The 19,407-nt window shown below is 44.2% G+C and overlaps 1 protein-coding gene across 5 annotated transcripts in view; it reads left to right on the forward strand.

The window, feature by feature from the left end:
* The window catches only part of STARD13 (StAR related lipid transfer domain containing 13), a 308,068-nt gene that overhangs the window by 168,180 nt on the left and 120,481 nt on the right, over positions 1 to 19,407 (forward strand). Inside the window, exon 1 of one of the 5 annotated variants that reach the window (XM_048933950.1) lies at positions 6,925 to 7,266. The exons of the other annotated variants lie outside the window; for them this stretch is intronic. Within the exon in view, the coding sequence (XP_048789907.1) occupies positions 7,098 to 7,266 (169 nt within the window). The 5' untranslated portion in view covers positions 6,925 to 7,097. Of the gene's footprint in view, positions 1 to 6,924; positions 7,267 to 19,407 lie in introns of those variants that run through there. 5 annotated transcript variants of the gene reach the window in all.

Genomic DNA, 19,407 nt, shown 5'->3' on the forward strand with positions numbered 1-19,407 from the left:
TTGGGTGAGGGATAAGAGGTACGTGCATGCCCTGTATTTATCCTACCTCCTGTATTTGTGAAGATACTGTTTGGGCACCAGGATGGCAAAAAATCTGCAGCCAGCAGATAAGATATTGTGGGTCACAGTTGCAGCATCATAACTGGGACTAGTGACCAAATTCACTGCTCATCCATATTGCTTTCTACCTTACCTTTCCACTCATCAAGCAATCTGCAGTTTTCCTGGATCTCCACAGAAGCAACCAGCAAAGCAATGGCTTTACTGTGCTTCATGGCTCTCTTGGTCATAATGGTTTGGGGATTGTAGGAAAAAAAGAGCTGTTTTAACTGGTAGTCAGCAGCATGCTTTAAGTGCATTCTGCAGAGCCACCTCAGCCAGTGCATGGCAATAGAGCCAGGACCTTCGGTTGTGCGTTTGCTTTGTAGAACCACATGTACAAACACAACGTCTTTGTTATGCAGGGTTTGTAATACCTGATAGCATGTCTTTAAAGGTGTATTGGGAAATCCTGGTCCAGGTTTAGGCAGTAAGTATCTCGTCTGAAGGAACCCATTTTTATTGCTCATAAGGAAAATGAACCTGCTTACAAACTTATATTTCCTTTTTTTTTTTTTTTTTTTTTTTAACATATAATACCATAATTACTGTTATTGGTTAGGAAATTGGTGCAGAAACGGGCTATACAACTTCCCTCACAACAGGCCATAGCCAGGCAGCCCTGGCCCTCACCCTCAGGTCAGCCTTCCTCACTGGACCCCAGAGTGAAGTCGTGTAATAAATGTTCAGCATTTCTGGCCAGAATAACCTTCATGTTCCCATGCAGCAGTCCCATGCTGCTGTGTTTGAAATAGTGTTGCCAGGTGCTATTTTATTACACGTTGTGTTTTTAGGTTATACTGCATTGTTGGTTTTTTGTGGGTCAAAACTTTACTTGAGGGCATTCCCTCTCCGGCACAGGCAAAAAAAAAAAAGTCTCAAGACCAGTTCAAAACGTGCAACTTCTCTCTTTTGTTCCCCTGTGATCCTCCTGGACTCCTTTTGAAAGGAAAATAAATATCGGAGGCCTCCCATGAAGTTGGTGCAGGCACGAGCCTTGTGCTGCCATAGGAATGTTTGCCCACAGTTCAGTGACACCAGCAGTAGGGCTGCGTAGGGATTTGCAGCGTATTTGGATAACATAAGAAAGTAAGTTTATCTGAACACTTTCTTACGTTATCACTGTGTTATCCAAACACTTTGGAAGTGAGTTGGGAAGATAGGATGTGTGCTAGCCCACCACTGCTTAAATATGTTCACACGGTTCCTGTGGGTTTGGTTTTAGCAATTTGTCTTGTGTATGGGTTTAGTGAATGGAATTACACTGAGGGTACGGAAACTACTTCTAGCTCATTCTCCTGACAGTGCTATCCAAATGCAATGGAAGAAGCCTGTCACCTGACATGTCTTCCTCTCTCTTGAGCTCTCTTTCGAATTCTCTTTATTATCCAGCTTTATTATTATTATTATTATTATTAATTGAGAAACACCATCTTCAGGGACTTTGCACTGTGGGATTCTGGCTATTCTTGGCTTGATTCAGAGCTCAGGTAGGCACCTGAAGAGTTCAGCTAAGGCCAGTGAAGCCTTAGCCTATATTCACAGACTGGTGTGGTTTGACTGAGAAAAAATAGGATGTTTAAAAGTGAGTAGGAGTGAGACCATAGTGCCTAAATTAGTAGCCAGACATGGACAATCACCTGCTTGCATGAGCCCAGGAGCACCCCATGCCCACCAGTCTCATGGGAGAGCCAAGGGGACAAGGAGATCACATCCCTGAGACTGCACAGCGGCCAGCAGGCATGGCAGAGGGATGCCAATGGGCATGGTACAGATGGTATAGCACAAGGACATCGAGCAACAAGGACAGGGACACTGACTGGAACGGCACAGAGACACCAACTGGGACAGCACAGGGGCACTGATGGGCATGGCACAGGGACACTGAGTGGCATGGCACAAGCAGATGGGACAAGAAGGCATAGGATGGTAATGGCTGGACCATCCTGCAGCCACGGACCACAGCAATGCTTATTCTGATGCATTTATGAAGTAGCAGTGCAGTTAGTTCACAGTCACAGCTATTTTGGGAAAAATGTAATGGCAGCTAAGCGTGCAGCAATACTGTGTGTGCTATGTGTCCAACCCCTGTTACTGTGGTTCAGGGACCTCCTGAGCCTCCAGCTGGAGTTCTGTGTGGAACAGCCCCTGTTGGCTTCTTGCAGGAATTTACCTGATGTCTTTTTGAAGTCTTCCAATTTCTGGCATCTGCAGCATTCCCTCACAGTGACTTCTAGAGTTCAGCTTTGCATAAAATAAAGAAATATTGAAGAACAATTTTTCAGCTGAAAGAAATTCTGTTCATTTGCTTTGAATCTGCCCCACGAACGTTTTGCTTTATGTTTCCCACTTCACTCACTACAATAAGAGACCACAGAATTACCAAGCTGTGGGCAGACCTTTATAAAGATGTAACGACGTTTATTGTTTTGCTCTCAATTACTTTTCTAAAAATCTTAAAATCCTCTTTGCTTTTTTGCTTCCTGCTGAGCATTTGTATTGGATTTTCATAAACCTGTCCAAAATCTATTTCCTCAGTGATAATAGCTCTGTTAAATCCCATAATTATGTGCTGTGCATTGTGTACCTGTAGGGTGTTTTTCCCTGGTACATTTATCAGCACTTAAAAGCTGCAGTTTTAATGCCTTCTTAATCAATATCATAAGAACCTTCAGTGCTTCCAACTAGTTTCTGCTTTGACTTCCAGACTGATTGAGCATTTTGCCACCTCTCAAGTTAGTCCCTTTAGAAATTCCTGCATGGATGTGTGAATAATGAATGTGTGGATAATGGATGCATGGATGGTGGATGTATGGATATTGGACAGACCTCATTCCAGTGCAGTGCAGTTTCTGGAGGAGTCTGCAGGAATGCTGCACCGCTGTAAAAACACATACTTATTGCCACCTTTGTTTCCAGTCTTTAAGCAGCCATTGAGCCACAAGTGGCTGTTTCCTTTCTGTCCCTGACTGTAAGCTTCTTTGTGATCTCTTAGTGGGTCCTCCTGGTGGAGCCTTTCGCAAAATCAAAAGCCATGAGAACAACCAAATTGCTTTAAAATCTCTCCGCAGATTTTGGCCTTGACTTAACGCTACAAAAAGTGCTGAATTTTCTGCCTTGTATCAAATTATTGGCAGTTAGTAATTCTGTTCTTTTTACAGTTTCTTCAAGTTCTCCCACCCCAGATTCCCAGGAAGGCCCTGTGTGAAAACCATATCACTAATTTCCACTCCTCTGATGAGGGAGCTGGCCCTCAGGGTGACAGCACAATCGTTTTACATCTGAGCTCGTTTAGGACCCTGGTGCAGCCTGTTTCATCTTGTGGAGTTGTTACTGCTTATTTTATTGATTTGACATCCCTGAGGTCCTCCAAGGGAGTGCTGACATGCGGAATTGCTTCAACTGCCTTGCCATGATCCTCATCTACTGGACTTTTTACACAGATCCTTACTGCTATAAATTGATGTTATACCTCTAATATATTCTTGTTGCACAAAGCTTGTGTATCTTCTAACATGCTTCTTGTATTAAAGCAGAGGCTTATGTGAGTAGGCTGGCCAGGACCCTACTGCTTTTATTTGTACTGGGCCCATCCCCTGAACATGTGAGTCTTAAAATGCAAATGCATAATCCTGTGGTGCTGGCACTAGGACACCAGAACCAAAGTGATGTAGCATACTATTCAGAAGCCTGTTTTCCTGGCTGGAAGTTTATCAAAGGTACCTGTAGGCCTGTCCTTCATGCCTTTCTTGGCCATGTTCATTTTTTAAAACTCAAGAAGTTCACACGGCAGCTGACTTGCCTTCAGAGCACCTCAGGGTCAGGATTTCCAACTGGACAGCTCTCCAGTGCAGTGCTTTCTCCATCCCACTTTTCAGCCATGTGGAAGTCACCTGAGCTCTTTTCTTAGCCCCAGTTCAGCTGCTGGCAGCCCTGCGTGCTGCAGGGGTGTGGGAAAGCATCTGGAATACCCCTGGGACTGGTTGAGCTTTCAGTCATACATCTGCATTCAAACATAAAACATTAATACACTTAGGCCCTGAAGTTCTGCTTTTAAATGTCTTGCTCTCCATGACAGGATTCAAAACACAAGAAAGACCTGAAACCCTTACAATAAACACAGCTTTGGTCTCCCCAGATAGGACTCCTCCCAGATCTGATGAGGAATAATCTGCTTTTAATGTCTTAGCAGCTGCGCAGGCATCTATAAATGCAGATATAGGCAGGAAATCATGTAGCATATTCATGTTTTAGCCAAAACCCAGCAATTGAGATTGTCTTCTGCCTGCAAAATTATAGGAGCTTCAGAAATCAGCACATTAACGTCAGACGCTTCATTTTTTTTTGTTGTTCTGTGACTTGAGAACAAGAGTTTCTGGCTTATAACACCAAGTAATTAATGTTAATAACACCTGCGCTGCAGTGGGGTTGGGAAGCAGTGCTGTTCTCATAGCATTCGTACATTCAATTGAAGAGAAACCACCTTGTTGCCATTTAATTTTAGATGTGCTATTACCAGATAAGTATGAGTAACAATAAAAGGGAAATGGATCTCGGCAGCCAGATCAAGTGACTGATTACTGTGTGAGAACAGGAGATTTAATCCGAGCGCAAGGAACTCCATGTCTGTGGGACATGGTGGAGCTGTCTCATGCATCCCCTCCAGCCTTGGTAAACCATGCACAGATGCTTTCATCTATTTATGCTTTTATGAGAGATGCATTAGCATGAAGTTCAGTGTTCCTCTATTAAATATTCCAGAAGCTGTCTGTAAATTGAAACTGAAATATTCATTAGCTCTCTTATATAAGCTTTAACAGTTTATGCTTCTCTAGTACTTTTCATCTGAAAGACTGATGTTCCAGAGGTGTTTTCTCATTTGAATGACATGTTTATGCAGTTTTGAAAATATGAGGTGAGTGACCAGATAGTCACCAAGCAAAGAGATGGGGTTGTTTTAAGTGAAATGAGAACTGTGTCTTCCCTCCACTGTACCCAATCACAAGAGCTTTCAAATGAGTGTTCCAAGAGGAGCTAGCTCTTGTTGCTTCTTGTTTTATTTGCCTACTATGCAAGGGCTGGATCGCAGCCAAGAATTCAGCCCCAGAGGAGGCAGCAGTGCCTGCTGCAGCCTTGCAGGTCTGACACTGGGGGTTGACCCTTGTGTGTGGGAAGGAGGGAGATTCATGGCCTTGTCTCTTGTTCTGCCCTCTTGAGATGAGAGGTGCTGCTCGGGGCTGCCCTGTATCATGCATGGGAGGGGGCACTGGGTGCATCGCTGTCTGATATCCTACCATAACATACAGCTGGGCTCTTGGGGCTCAGCCCTTGGCAAACTTGTTCCCCAGTCAGTGCCATACTCTTGTTCTTGCTTAGGCTTTTTTTTTTTTTTTCCTTGGTCTGGTTTTTGAAGCATTAAATCCCCATTAAACTGGTTGTGACTTTCTGGAAATATTGCAAGTGGAATCTCATCAGATGACAAAGTCTATGCGTTTTCCAGGAGAAAAAGAATCCCTATGAAAATTTAAACAGAGCACTATGAAAAGTTAATAATTGCTTTTCGGCAGCAGCATTTCATAAGCAAAATTAGATCACAGAACTGTAGATTAATCAAATAAGATTTTCCCCACATAATGGCAATGTCTCTTTGGGTAAATACTGTGCATATCATTGTCATTCAGGAGTCCCCTGGGATATTTGCTCTTTAGAACACAGTAGAGGGGCTGGGTGGGAGCAGTGACCATCCCTCTTCTGCTTGTACCAGAGCAACTCTCCTGCCTCTCCAGGTGGCAGCCCCTGATCCATGGCTCCCAGCAGCAGCCTGCTGGGGATGCCAACCTGCATTCCATGTTGCCTTAGGTTTGAAGTCATCCCCTTGCATCTCAGAGAGACTCACAGCCACATCTGGAGCTGGAGACAGCAGCTACAGGACTTGCAGGTGGCTGTGAATGGTAATAACTGCTCCTGGTGTGAAATCTATGCCCAGGGCTGTGATATGGCTTCTCATCTGCCTGTGGTGCTCATTATGGGCACCATCCCAGGCACGGGGCACACTGGCAGATCTGTGAGAGATTAGCTGAGTCTGGGTGCTCACTGAGCCGAAACACTGGTAGTCTGAAATATAATGGAAAATTAATTGCTGGACATAGTAATAGGGCATTTTTGGTGTTACTCTGTATGTTTTTACTCCTATTGACTACCTGCGTCTTGCAAGCTCTGTGGTTGATATGTAGGATGGAATGAAAACAGATGCCCCTGTGTTAAATAACAGTTACGTTAAGGAGCCAGAATAACCAAGCTTCCTCTCCCTCTCCTTCACTTTTGCTTCTTGGTAACACTGATACTGAGTATTTTGGGGTTTGTTTACCAACTCTGAGTGCCTACTGCTATGGGTTTCTGTTGTTTTGCTGTGTTTGTTTGTTTTTTCAATTGGAAAGGCTTCATTTGTTCCAGTGCTCCTTGTACTGTGTGGTTTAGGGGACTCAGCCCAGCCCTAAGCTGACTTTTCCTTGGCAAACACTGGTGTGATTTTTATAAAATGAGTAAGGGCATCATTGTAGGAGATGACTCGCCAGCTGTGCGGCACGGAGGAGGAAAAGGTTTTCCGCAGCCCTGCATAATAAGGCGTTTTGCAGGCTAAAATAGGTATTCCCAAATGCCTCAAGCCTTTTTAAATTTGTTTCCCGAAGCCACCCTGTGCAGTTCTGCCACGCTTTGCAGTGCAGAAGCCCGCTGTAGCCGGCAGAACGGCATGGGGCTGTAAGTGCAGGACAGCAAGTCAGCCCAGCACTTCCCTGGGCTGCTCTCAGAGCGATTGGCCCTCGCAGATCATGTGGGAGAATCAGGAATCCTGAGTTGTAGCTTTTGGCACTCCTTTTTCTTATTAAGCGCTTGCTCTTTTCAGCTCCCAAGGGCTTGTTACCTCCCTCCTTTCATTACCCTGATTATAATCTAGAGTAGCCATAGGAAAGCGAAGAACGGATTTTAAAGGAGCAGAGATGTTGAAGCAGGTGCCCAGGACGTCAGGCACAGGCTGCTACTACCTAAACTCAGTGTCACCCGAGGGCCAGGAGATGTACCTGTGGTTTGACCAGACAGCGAGACGCCCTCCCTACAGGACAAGCAGGATTCTTGCACGTCAGCAGCTCCTGACCAAGATCCAGCAAGGTGAGTGAGTGCCTGGCAGGAGCCCTCCCCAGGTCCCTGCTTTCATAACTGAAGGTGTTTTCATGCCTCAGATTTTCCTGCCTCTTTTCCTCTCTCTGCTCTGAACTAATCTGCCTTGGGTCAGAGTTTGAGGTAGTCATTCATAACTAGTTTTTCCTACACTCTGCACATATGCACATATACGGGCAGAGAGACAAATGCTAATCCCTGTTTAGCTACTTAACTCTGCTATCTTTTAATCATAAACTAGAGGGAGTTTTAGGTGCTGAAGTTCAGCTTTTCCAACTGGCACAGCAGTCCCTGGCATCGATACCTCAGCTCTGAGAGCTGCAGGTAAATCCCACCTGCTGTAATGCATGGACAGAATAGCTGATCAGTCAGGTAGAAACATAGCAGGGCAGCTGGGAGAGGAGGTGGGGTAACCTCTTCTGGATATAAGCATGTGTAGTTGTCAGAGGATTAGGAAACTTGTCATATGTCCTCAAAAATAATTGCTGACTTGGCTTGCTGTGATTGCTTATGCATTTATCTGGATGGTCATTGCAGAGTATTGATTTTTTATGAGTATCTACAATGCTGAAGCTAAATGCAGATTGGCCTCAAGACAAATCCTTTGGCCTGACTGTACAATTTGAATTATCTTCTGAATGTTTAAAACAAAGGTAAAAAAAAAACCAAAACTGAGCTACTTTTCCAGATTAAAAACTCATTATGTGGTAGCATCATTTTCAAAGAATGCCATTTTCCAAGGTAGGTGTGATCCAACATATAGAGTATGCCATGTCTTCGCCATCAAAACAAATCCTGAAGATAACGGTTTCTCAGGTAGTTTCTTGACAATTCACAAAAGGTGGTTGATTCTGCTAACGAGGGACAGCCAGAGAGTTAATATCATTCACTGTCTATATCTGGGAAATATTAAAGGAATTGGTGTGAGCTTCTGAGCAGCAGCAGTCACATAGAGTGGCTATTGCTGAGTGTTGCTTTCAAGTAACACTGTGTGTAGCTGTGGCTGTCAAACTCTGGCAAAAGTACAGGGATATAGTGATGAAACCTTTATTGTGTTTATAAAGAAAACAATACGTATTTCTTTGGCCAGCTTTTAAAAAAAGATGAAGAAGATAGTTTCTGTGGCAATTAGGAAAATGCAGTTGTTTGCAGCGCGATCTCAGGAACTGGTCCTGTTTGAAGGATCCTGGTCCTTACTGCAGCTCTAATTTCAGGAAGGATATTATGTCATTCTGTGTACACAGTGTACAGCTGGGATTGAATGGAAAGGAAGGGTAATTTATTTCTCAAATTCATTTGGAATAGCTTTAGGCATGGTATTAGAGCCAACTTAATTTTCAAGAAGCAGCTACTGATGAAGTAGTTCGATGTGCCTCCTCTGCCTGCTGTGCCCTATAGCTTTCTCTCTTGGTCTTACAGGACCAGAGCTGTTCCATAGTGCAGGTCTTCTCAAAATCCAGTGCTAGGTGACAGACTGGAAAGGCTGGAGTTGAGATTGTACTTGAAGTATGATGTGCATGTTCTCTAAAAATTAAGTCATTTAAAGCAGTCTTGGCTATGTGGTGCAGTGGAGAGGTAGCTGGATCCTGCAGTTAGTATTGAAGATGAAGGCAGTAAGTACTGCCATGGCTTAAGATGCAGCATGGTGGGACAGAGAGGAATTCCTGAGTTGTAGCTTTTCTGCTTGCAGTTTGTTGTATGATTGCTCAGCATGTGGTGAATCTGCCACAACTTTCCATAATGTCCTGTCATAATGCAGTAGGAAATTACATGGGAGGGGATCTTATGAGCACTCAGTAAATATCTAATGGGCAAGGCTTTTTAGGGATGGGGCCAGGTGGTGCCCAGCGACAGGGCCAAGGGCAATGGGCACAACTTGGAACACAAGAAGTTCTACCTGGTTGCGAGGAAAACAATATTTACTTTGATGTTGAAGAGCACTGGAACAGGCTGCCCAGAGACGTGGTGGAGTCTCCTTCTCTGGAGATATTCGGAGCCTGCCAGAACACTTCCCTACTGTAGGGAACCTCCTATAGCAGTGGGGGTCAGACTCTGTGATCTCCAGATGTCCCTTCCAACCCCTGCAACTGTGATTCTGTGGTTTGTATAGTGCCTTGGAGATGTAATCTGTATTGCAGTTCGGTGTGTACCCACACAAAAGAAAATTATGTATTTCAGATTCTTAAGAATGCACTTCTTTTATTGATAATAAACCGGAGACGGTCTGCTGTTGGTTGTGCCAGTTCATTAGCAGTAATGATATTGAATGTGCAGATAGGGGCTGATGTGTGTGTGTGCCCACATGCAGGAATAGACAGGCCTGGTGGAAAATCATATGCAAGGTACACAGTGCCCCAAGTAATGAATAATAATTTTGGTAAAAATAGCTGTGCTAGCAACACTAAAGAAAGCTAAGTCTAACTACTAGAACTCAGCCCCAACCCTCCTGTTTACACAGGATAAAATTCAAGATCCAAGTCACCAGTCCTAGACAAAACACTGACAGGCCCCTTACAAGTCCTCCCTGGGTCGGTCTGTCCTGCTCTGGGCTTCTTCCTTTAGGCTGAAGCACACTGGGGCTGCTCCTGGTGGGACTGGCACTATGTGCAGTTCTTCAAGCCTTCATAAGTCAGTAGAAGAGCTGATGTGTGGGCAGAGCAGGACTGTGATGTGCTCTCAGCCTGTCCCTTCGGAGAACAGTGAGTTTTACAAATTGACAAGTGCAGCTAGTTAGCAGTGCAGTGCCAAGAGCAACTGAACAGGGATGTGTTGAAAACTCAATTAGGAGATGCAACATGAAAACCCAAACCAACTCTCAGTAGCCCCATTCAGTAAAACATGTAAGTCATTCTTCCATCTCCCTGCATTCATATATCACTGCACACATTTTTTAAGGCCAGATGATGCCATTAAGAGAATGTATTTGAGCCCTGCTACCTTAATTCTTCTGCTAGCACCTCCCCAGTTAATCACTGTTTGAAGTAGAGTGTATGTTTAGAAAAACATCCAGTCTTCATTTCAATGTCTTTGGAACGGTGAGCCTTGCATGCTTAATTGCTTTGCTGGAAAGAGACTTGCCACGTGGTTAAGTGCTAAGCTGCCTTGGGGCTTGTTTGAATACCTGCTCTCTGCTTCTTGTGCAGCAATTTCTTAGTTCCTGGATTTCAAACCAGAGGCACCCACAATAGCAGACACTGAAGTTCTTACATCAGGGATAATTCTCCTTAGTGAAAGGAGTGATTTATAAAGCAATGCACAGGGCAGTCAGAGCTTCCATGCTTCACTAATGCAGAATGATACCAAGTGCTCTGTGCACTTGTAGCTTTCCTGTCATTAATGGCATGTGCTATTCTAAATATTGCTATATTACAGTTTTTGTTCCTTCTTTAAAAAAAAATCATCTGCTGAGGAGGTTTCCTGCTTTCCTTTGTGTTTTCCTTTGGCGTTTGTTAGAAATAAATGCAATGAATCGTTATAGGAATGTTGTTATTTAATCATTTCCAAAAAGAAATCCACCATAAGAGAAATGAAATAAACTGGACTGTTATTTTAGTCAGATCATGCTTTGAAAGTCGTTAATATTTGGTTCGTGTTCATTCTGACTCCATGAGGTGAAATTACATGGTGATCTATGAATGTGAGCAGCAATTATCAGTCTGATATTAAATAGGTATTTCCAAATGTGATCTTGTGATGATTTCATTTCCCCCCTAAACCTGTTAGTTGCCATGCTGAAGGGGACACATGCCTCAGTGTAAAGGAACAGGGTGTAGCATGCTTGGTCTGAGGTATTTATTCAAACTGTGTGTGTAGTAGCAGTATGAGAATTCATTAATGATTACTCATGCTCACTTTAAATAAATAAGGTGGCAACTTTCAAGAATTTATTTTACATGAGTCTCAAACTTGTTTTTTCTTTCAGAGTATGTGGCTAAATGCAGACTAGAACAGAAAATATGAAGTAGTTGTAAGCGAAAAGCAATGAAGTATTAAGGCCATAATCTGAAAATATTGTATTGAAAGCAGGGGCTGTGCAGCTCAAGTACAGCATAAGTCAAGGTGAAGGAAGCCACGTTGTGCCCCAGCACATCCAGGCATCCCTGTTAAAGAAAGTTCTCAGTTTATTTACAGGGAAATTTGTTAGACTGCACTTTTAGTAAAAAGAAAAAAAAGAAAAAAAAAAAAAAAGAAGATGAATCTCACTTCTCAGTGAGTAAATTCCTGCCCTCGGTGAGTAATGCTCTGTTATTTGTCTCAGTTCATGTCCAAGGCAAGAGCGGTTTAGGAGGATCTTCTGATGGAACAATCTCAAAGCGTATTATAACTTTTCAAGGCAAACTCTCTGTTCGTCACTCGGCAGATGTTTTATACTCTCGTATGTTTTAAGTTCAGTTTTGAACTTCTGTGAGTATAGTAACTGTATGTCACCTCTGCTTGTCTGGTTTGAGTAAGCATTAGTAGTACAAACATGCTTTTTCCTATATATCGTCTGTATTCTTCCCTTTGGACTTCAACATGTTTAACTCTTCTCCTTTCTAAGCATGAGTAGTGTCCAGTCTGTGGAAGGTGTTACAGAGGTATATGAGTGAAATCTGTGTTTTAGGTGACTGAATTTTATCTGTCAATGAAAACACTACCAGCAATAGATGGCTGTAATGCATTCCTATAGAATACTCATAATGAGAACCTGAAGTCACTACAACGTGTCAAAATGTTGTAGGCTATGTTTAAAAAGTCCTGGATCACATTCTGGGTATGTGTACGGGTAGGGAGCACCTGTCCATCACATGAGATTGGAAGCAGGATATGATTGTGTAATTAAAGATGTGGTTTTGTTCAAACATACAAAGAGGCCGAAACGTGGTTGTTCAGGCAACCTCAAACATTCTGGATGCTGGCCACCTACCTCTACATCTGTTAACTTAACTGTCTGAACCCAAGAAACCAGAAGATGAAGCAAGGAGATTCAGCATTATTACAATGATTCGAACCCCCCACTTGGGTTGTCTTTATGGCAGTGGCCTTCCTGCCTTTTGATCTCCTGGGGTAACTCACAGCAGAAACTGTGGGTAAGCTGCTTCTCAGAGGTGCAGCAGGAGCAAGTAGAAGGCAGGAGGGGACTTTTCTGGTCTGACCTACCAGGAGAAGCATCCTCTGCTGTGGGGCTGCATTGCAGACTTCAGCTGGGACATGGCCAAAGTTAGAACAAATTGGAAGTTCATGCACTTGCTGAGGCAGAAATAATCAGAAATAATGCACCGATTGCCGGCTAAAATCCTGAGGCCTATGGCATACAGGAGATCAAACTGAACTATAGTAATTCCTTCTGGCCTTACCCAGCTGGAAGGCAACTCTGCAGAAGGGGACCTAGGGATCCTAAGTTGAAGTGGGACCGTCAAAGAAGGGTGATGGTATCCTGGGCTGCATTAGGCAGCGTTGCTAACAGGCCCTGTGGGGTCCTGTTCTGGGCTCCCCAGTACAAGGGGGACCTGGGCATACTGGAGAGAGTCCAGCGAAGGACTGTGAAAATGATGGAGGGCCTCAAGAACCACTCCTGTGAGGGAAGGCTGTGAGAGCTGGGGCTCTTTCACATGGAGAAGAGAATGTTTGGGGAATCTCATCAGTGTCCATGAACAGCTGGAAGGAGGGTACAAAGAGAACAGAGCACTGAGCTCTGCTCAGTGGTGACCACTGCCAGGACCAGAGGCAGTGGGCACAAACTGCAGCACATGAGGTTTCCTCTGAACACCAAGAGCACTTCAGTACTCTGGGTCCCTGCTGGAGCAGAGTTGGACTAGGTGGCCTCTGGAGGTCCCTTCCCAGCCATTCTGTGATGCTGTGTGGCACAAATCTACAGCCATAGAGTGGCCAGGCTACTTGTGCTGACACAAGCAGTTTAAACAGAGGAGATGCTGGATCATCTTTTGAGCTGGGGGACTTTTGCTCTTGATTTCACTGAAAGCTGGATTTCTTCCGAGGTGAAATCTAAATGAAACATTTTTGTTTTGAAATTGCTCATGATGAAATGAGCAGCTGTATGTGCTGCTCTGTGTCTGCTGTATTGATGGCTGAGGAGATTTTTAATTTTTAATTTACCCCTGTTGTGTAATCGGAGCCAGTAATGTTAAAAGGCCTTTAATCCAATCAGTGTAAGATGTACACTCTATAAATGAATGCTTACTGTACTGAAAATTTATATATATATACATATATAAATTAGTTTAAATTTAGAACTGATAAATCACTGGGATATATCAAATGCTCTAGAATGCAAAAGTGAAATTGCTCACAGAAATAGATTAATAAAAAAAACCCTGAACATAGAACTTCTGTTACTGGGAGGTTCTTATGCCTGTATTTATACATAAAGCCCTGAAAATAAAGTGGAATATTTGTGCCCAGTGCAATATGTTAATTAAAAAATTCACCAATGTTAAGTTCTAGAAAGATAGTATGTTTTTCTTTAGGTAATGTTTTCTAATGTGCTTTTTTTATTGGTTTGGTTTGGTTCAACTGCTAACACTATGAAGTTGTTGATAGCATCTTAGCCATAGTCATTGTTTTTATCTTACCTGTATTGTACAGTATTTTCAGGCTTTTAGTTGCACTTAAACAATTATATGAGCTGTTTCACATCAGACATACTGTGTATTTAGATTAGAGCCTAAGCCACTAATTGAAGGGACTTAAAAGCCAGCTCCCTTGTAATTTGGTTATTAAACAATTGTAGTTTTGTTTGTTCCACTTTGTAACGGCTGCTTTCAAAGGTGGAATACTGAAATCTATGGCCTGTATGATCCAGCTGTGCTAGTTGTGTCATTTCGTATTTTTTCTTATTAGACAGATAGTTGAATGTGGGCAGTAAAACCTCATCTTCGTGCACCAATTACTGGCTAAAATCCTGAGGCCTATGGGATAACAGGAGATCAAACTAAGCTGTGGTAATGGTTCCTCTCTTCTTGTGCATACTTTGCTTAAAAACCTTTTGAGTTTCCCACCTAAGACTCAGTTCTGCAGATCAGCTGATCTGACCAGAGCCAGGCTTTACACCACAGCATCCCAGGGGGACAGCAGGGCTGGAGCACCTTGAGCAGGGCGTTCAGAAAACCGTGAAACACAGACAGCATGATTCAGAGAATTTAGGAGCTTAGCTGAAAAGCATGTGCATGACTCAGTCTGGAAACATGTTGTGGCTTTTCGCTTCTGATCTATTACTGAGGGGAAGAAAATTCTACTGGGAGAAGAAAATTGCTCCGTAACACTTCAGGTTACTGGGGAGTCGCTAACATCCACCCACAGACGAGCACAAGTTTCTGTCCTTATGATAAGTTAGGTGAACTCAGAGAAATAACTTAGTTTAAAATATGGGCTGTGCAGTATGTCTTAAGTAAATACCATCTGCCAGGCGTGGAAGCTGTCTTGCTGGAGCATACCAGACACTTTGCTTTCCACTTGATGTCCTTTGCCAAAGAAGGACTCAGCTCTGCAATTGTCATGGTTCTACGTTTTTTGTTTGTTTGTTTGTTTTATTTTGGGTTTCAGTATTCCACATCAAAACATCATGTAGTGTACGGGGCATTAAAGTGTCACTGCCCCAATTCCAAGTACCTATCCCTGTACATTACAGCAGTCACGGGATCTGACCCTTCCGGGTGGGGGGGGCACGCTCTTGCTGCCTTGCAGTGGGTGCTGGAGGGTGCTTTCCTAGCCGTTCCAAGCTTTTCAGGTTTGAATCGGTCCCGGGAACTCTCTCTCTCTCTCATCTTGTCTGATTTATTAATCTCAATTGCAATTAAATTGTATCTATTGTGTTATCCTGTATTCCGATATTATAGTAAAATAAGTTTTCCTCCATAGATTGTTGCCGCTGTTCTTTTCCTCCCTTCCTTCCTTCCCATTTTGTGGGACTGGGGTGGGGGGGGGAGGGCAGAGGCCTGTCGCCCCTGTCACGGACATAGATTGATCTGGTCAAATCCGTGACAGATTTTCGGCGCCCAACGTGGGGCGACTGCTTTTTAGCTTTTTGAACGAATCTCTTTTTCTCTCTGCTCTTAGAGAGCTTCGTTAGGGAGCATTATCAGTAGTTCAGGTTTCTGTGCTGGAAAACCTGACCTTGAAAGATTAGGCGTACTGCCAGTGTTCTGGGATATTTGTAAACTTTGAGCACTACTTAGTCTGGGTAGTGCCTTTTTTTTTTTCTTTTTTTTTCCTCTCCTCTTGTTAGCTTCAATTCATTAACCCTTTTTTAGCAAGCACCAGCGATGAACCCACTCGTTATCGTGGGGGTGCTGGGTAAAGGATTAAAAGCAATGGTGTTAGTCACAACCTACTGGCCAATAATCCAGCTCATAATTATGTGTTGTGGAATTGCAACCATATATAGGTACCTAATGACACTGATGGAGACACCTATGTTTTACCTGTTTGCAATGTGGTATGATTTGAACTTTGACATCTACATCCCAGAAGGAATGGCTAATTTCACAAACAACTACATCCCAGAAGGAATGGCTAATTTCACAAACAACTACATCCCATATGGAGTAGCTAATTTCACAAACAGCTACATCCCAAATGGAATAGCTAATTTTACAAACAACACAATGTTCAGACCAGTCTCCGGGTTTTCTTTTCGGTTTGTGAAACGTTTTTCGAATCTTGAATTAATACTCATGTTGGTGTGCGTGTCATCAATTCTCCTGAATGTACTCCAACGCATTTGTAATAAGGAGTCTTCTCCAAAACTAGAGAATGATGATTGGCAGGGAATATGGAGAGGTTTAGGAAAGGTTTTAGAAGCATGGGGACCCGCAGTGTCATGGGATTTTACTCTTGAACACCTGTGGGATCCTGAGAAACTAAGCCAGTATTTGAGTCAGGGACTATGCGGCTTACATAAATCTAAGGAGGTACAACTTATTTGGGGTTTGGCTTGTGCTTACCGTGCCCTATATAATACCATTCGGGAGAGAGAGAGTTTCCGAGCTGAGGTTCAAGCCAAAGGGGAAAATCCCCAAGTCAATTCTAATCAATCACAGGAGACACCAGTAACAATACCAGTTGCTCCTGTGGAGGGCAAGAAATGGAAACGCGTGTCTTCGCGTCTTGAACGAAAAAGAGAAGAAGAGGAGGAGGAGGAGGAAGATCCAGGCGAGGGGCCCTCCTCAGAACCACCACCATCGCGAAAGGCAAAAGCGAAAACTAAGAGACATGCAGAAGATAGTGATGAAGAGGAAGTCTCCATTACTACTCGCCGGCCTCTAAAGATGACTGAAATCCAAGGTTCAAGAAAGGAGTTCACACGGCGCATGAATGAAAGTATTGTTTCCTGGTTGGTTCGCTGTTGGGACAGTGGGGCCCATAGCTTGTCTCTGGATGGTAATGAAGCTCGCCAACTAGGTGCCATTGCCAGAGATCCAGCTATTGATAGAGGAATTAGTCGATGTTCGGATGAGGCTGCCTCCCTCTGGGAACGAGTGTTAACAGCTGTGAAGGAAAAGTATCCCTTCAAAAACGGTTTGAAGATTGCGATGAAAAAATGGGATACAGTTGAAAAGGGTATCCAGTATTTGAGGGAAATAGGTGTGGTGGAAATGTTGTATGATCCTAACTTTGTTCCTAACCACCCACAACAAAACCGCGACCCTGAAAGAGTGAGGACAACGCCTGAGATATGGCAGAAACTCGTGACAACAGCGCCGGACAAATATGCCGCTACACTAACGTCAGCGTGTGACAGATACCAGGAACAACAGAGAACACCCTTAGTTTATGAATTAATTCTTACGCTCCAAAACTATCAGCAGTTGCTATCCCCCATTCATGCTGCTGTAGCCGCTATCTCAAAAGTGACCGATCAACTGAATGAAACGCGGGAGCAAATGTCTCAACTGATTAACCGTGACAAACCTGTAACAGTATCAGAGACGCTTGATGAAGATCAGGATAATCAAAAGAGTCTAATGAAGGAGATGAACGAGATGAAGAAGATGATGAAATGTATGCAAGCCCACCTAACTAAAGATGATGAACCTTCCTTCTCACGCGCACCATCAAAGATCTCAGCTGTTAGAAGCAAACGCTCTCCGGCTCAAGTAAGGAATAATACACCGCGAGTTACCTTATGGTATTACCTACGTGACCATGGAGAAGACATGGGGAAGTGGCACGGTCAACCTACTCCTGTACTACGAGCCCGGGTGAAAGAATTACAAAGCAGATCAACCACCAGTGCAGTTGCTCCAGTTACCACAGGTAATGAATAGAGGGGCCCTGCCCTCAGTCAGGGGGGGGAAAGGGATAATAGAGTATATTGGACTGTGTGGATTCGATGGCCTGGCACATCAGAACCACTGAAATATAAGGCCCTGGTGGACACTGGTGCACAGTGCACTCTGATGCCCTCGAGTCACCAAGGGACAGAATCAATCCATATTTCTGGAGTGACCGGGGGCTCTCAAGAATTGACTGTGTTGGAGGCAGAGATAAGCCTCACTGGTAAGGACTGGCAAAAACATCCTATTGTGACGGGCCCAGGGGCTCCATGTATACTAGGTATTGATTATCTCAGAAGGGGGCATTTCAAGGATCCTAAGGGGTATCGATGGGCCTTTGGAATAGCTGCTGTGGACACAGACAACATTAAGCAGCTGTCTGTTTTGCCTGGCCTGTCAGAAGATCCATCTGTTGTGGGGCTGCTGCGAGTAAAAGAGCAACAGGTACCGATTGCTACAAAAACGGTGCACAGGCGGCAGTACCGCACCAACAGGGATTCTTTGCTCCCCATTCATAAGTTAATTCGTCAGCTAGAGAGCCAGGGAGTGATCAGCAAAACTCACTCGCCTTTTAACAGCCCCATATGGCCAGTGCGTAAAGCCAGTGGAGAATGGAGGCTGACGGTGGACTACCGTGGTCTGAATGAAGTCACACCCCCACTGAGTGCTGCTGTGCCGGACATGTTAGAACTCCAGTATGAACTGGAGTCAAAAGCGGCCAAATGGTATGCCACCATTGACATTGCTAATGCCTTCTTTTCCATCCCTTTGGCCAAAGAATGTAAGCCACAGTTTGCTTTCACATGGAGGGGCATTCAGTATACCTGGAACCGTTTGCCCCAGGGGTGGAAACACAGCCCGACCATTTGCCATGGGTTGATCCAAACTGTATTGGAACAAGGCAGCGCTCCTGAGCACCTGCAGTACATTGATGACATCATTGTGTGGGGTGATACAGCAGAAGAAGTCTTTACAAAAGGAGAGCGAATGATCCAAATTCTTCTGAGTGCTGGTTTTGCTATTAAGCGAAGCAAAGTGAAAGGACCTGCCCAGGAAATTCAGTTCCTAGGTATAAAGTGGCAAGATGGCCGTCGTCACATCCCGACAGACGTGATCGACAAAATCACTGCCATGTCTCCACCCACTAGCAAAAGAGAGACACAATCTTTTCTGGGTGCAGTGGGCTTTTGGAGAATGCATGTTCCAAACTACAGCCTCATTGTAAGCCCCCTTTATTATGTGACACGAATGAGAAATGAGTTTACATGGGGCCCTGAGCAGCAGCAGGCTTTTGAACAGATTAAACAGGAGATAGCCCGTGCTGTGGCCCTAGGGCCAGTACGGATGGGACAGGGTATAAAGAACATCCTCTACACTGCTGCTGGAGAGAACGGTCCCACTTGGAGTTTGTGGCAAAGAGCCTCAGGAGAGACACGAGGCCGACCCCTGGGATTCTGGAGTCGGGCGTACAGAGGGTCTGAAGAGCACTACACTCCAACTGAAAAGGAGATCTTAGCTGCATATGAGGGGGTTCGGGCTGCTTCCGAAGTAGTTGGTACTGAAACACAGCTCCTTCTGGCACCTCGATTGCCAGTGCTGAACTGGATGTTTAAAGGAAAGGTTCCCTCCACCCATCATGCTACTGATGCCACTTGGAGTAAGTGGATTGCGTTGATTACACAGCGAGCGCGGATGGGGAACCTCAGCCGTCCAGGAATCCTAGAAGTCATCATGGACTGGCCTGAAGGTAAAAAGTTTGGAACACCACCAGGAGAAGAAGTATCACGTGCTAAAGAAGCCCCACCATACAATGAACTACCAGAGAATGAAAAGAAATATGCCCTGTTCACAGATGGAT

Source organism: Lagopus muta, chromosome 1 (genome assembly GCF_023343835.1).
Source record: "Lagopus muta isolate bLagMut1 chromosome 1, bLagMut1 primary, whole genome shotgun sequence".
Classification (NCBI taxonomy): domain Eukaryota; kingdom Metazoa; phylum Chordata; class Aves; order Galliformes; family Phasianidae; genus Lagopus; species Lagopus muta.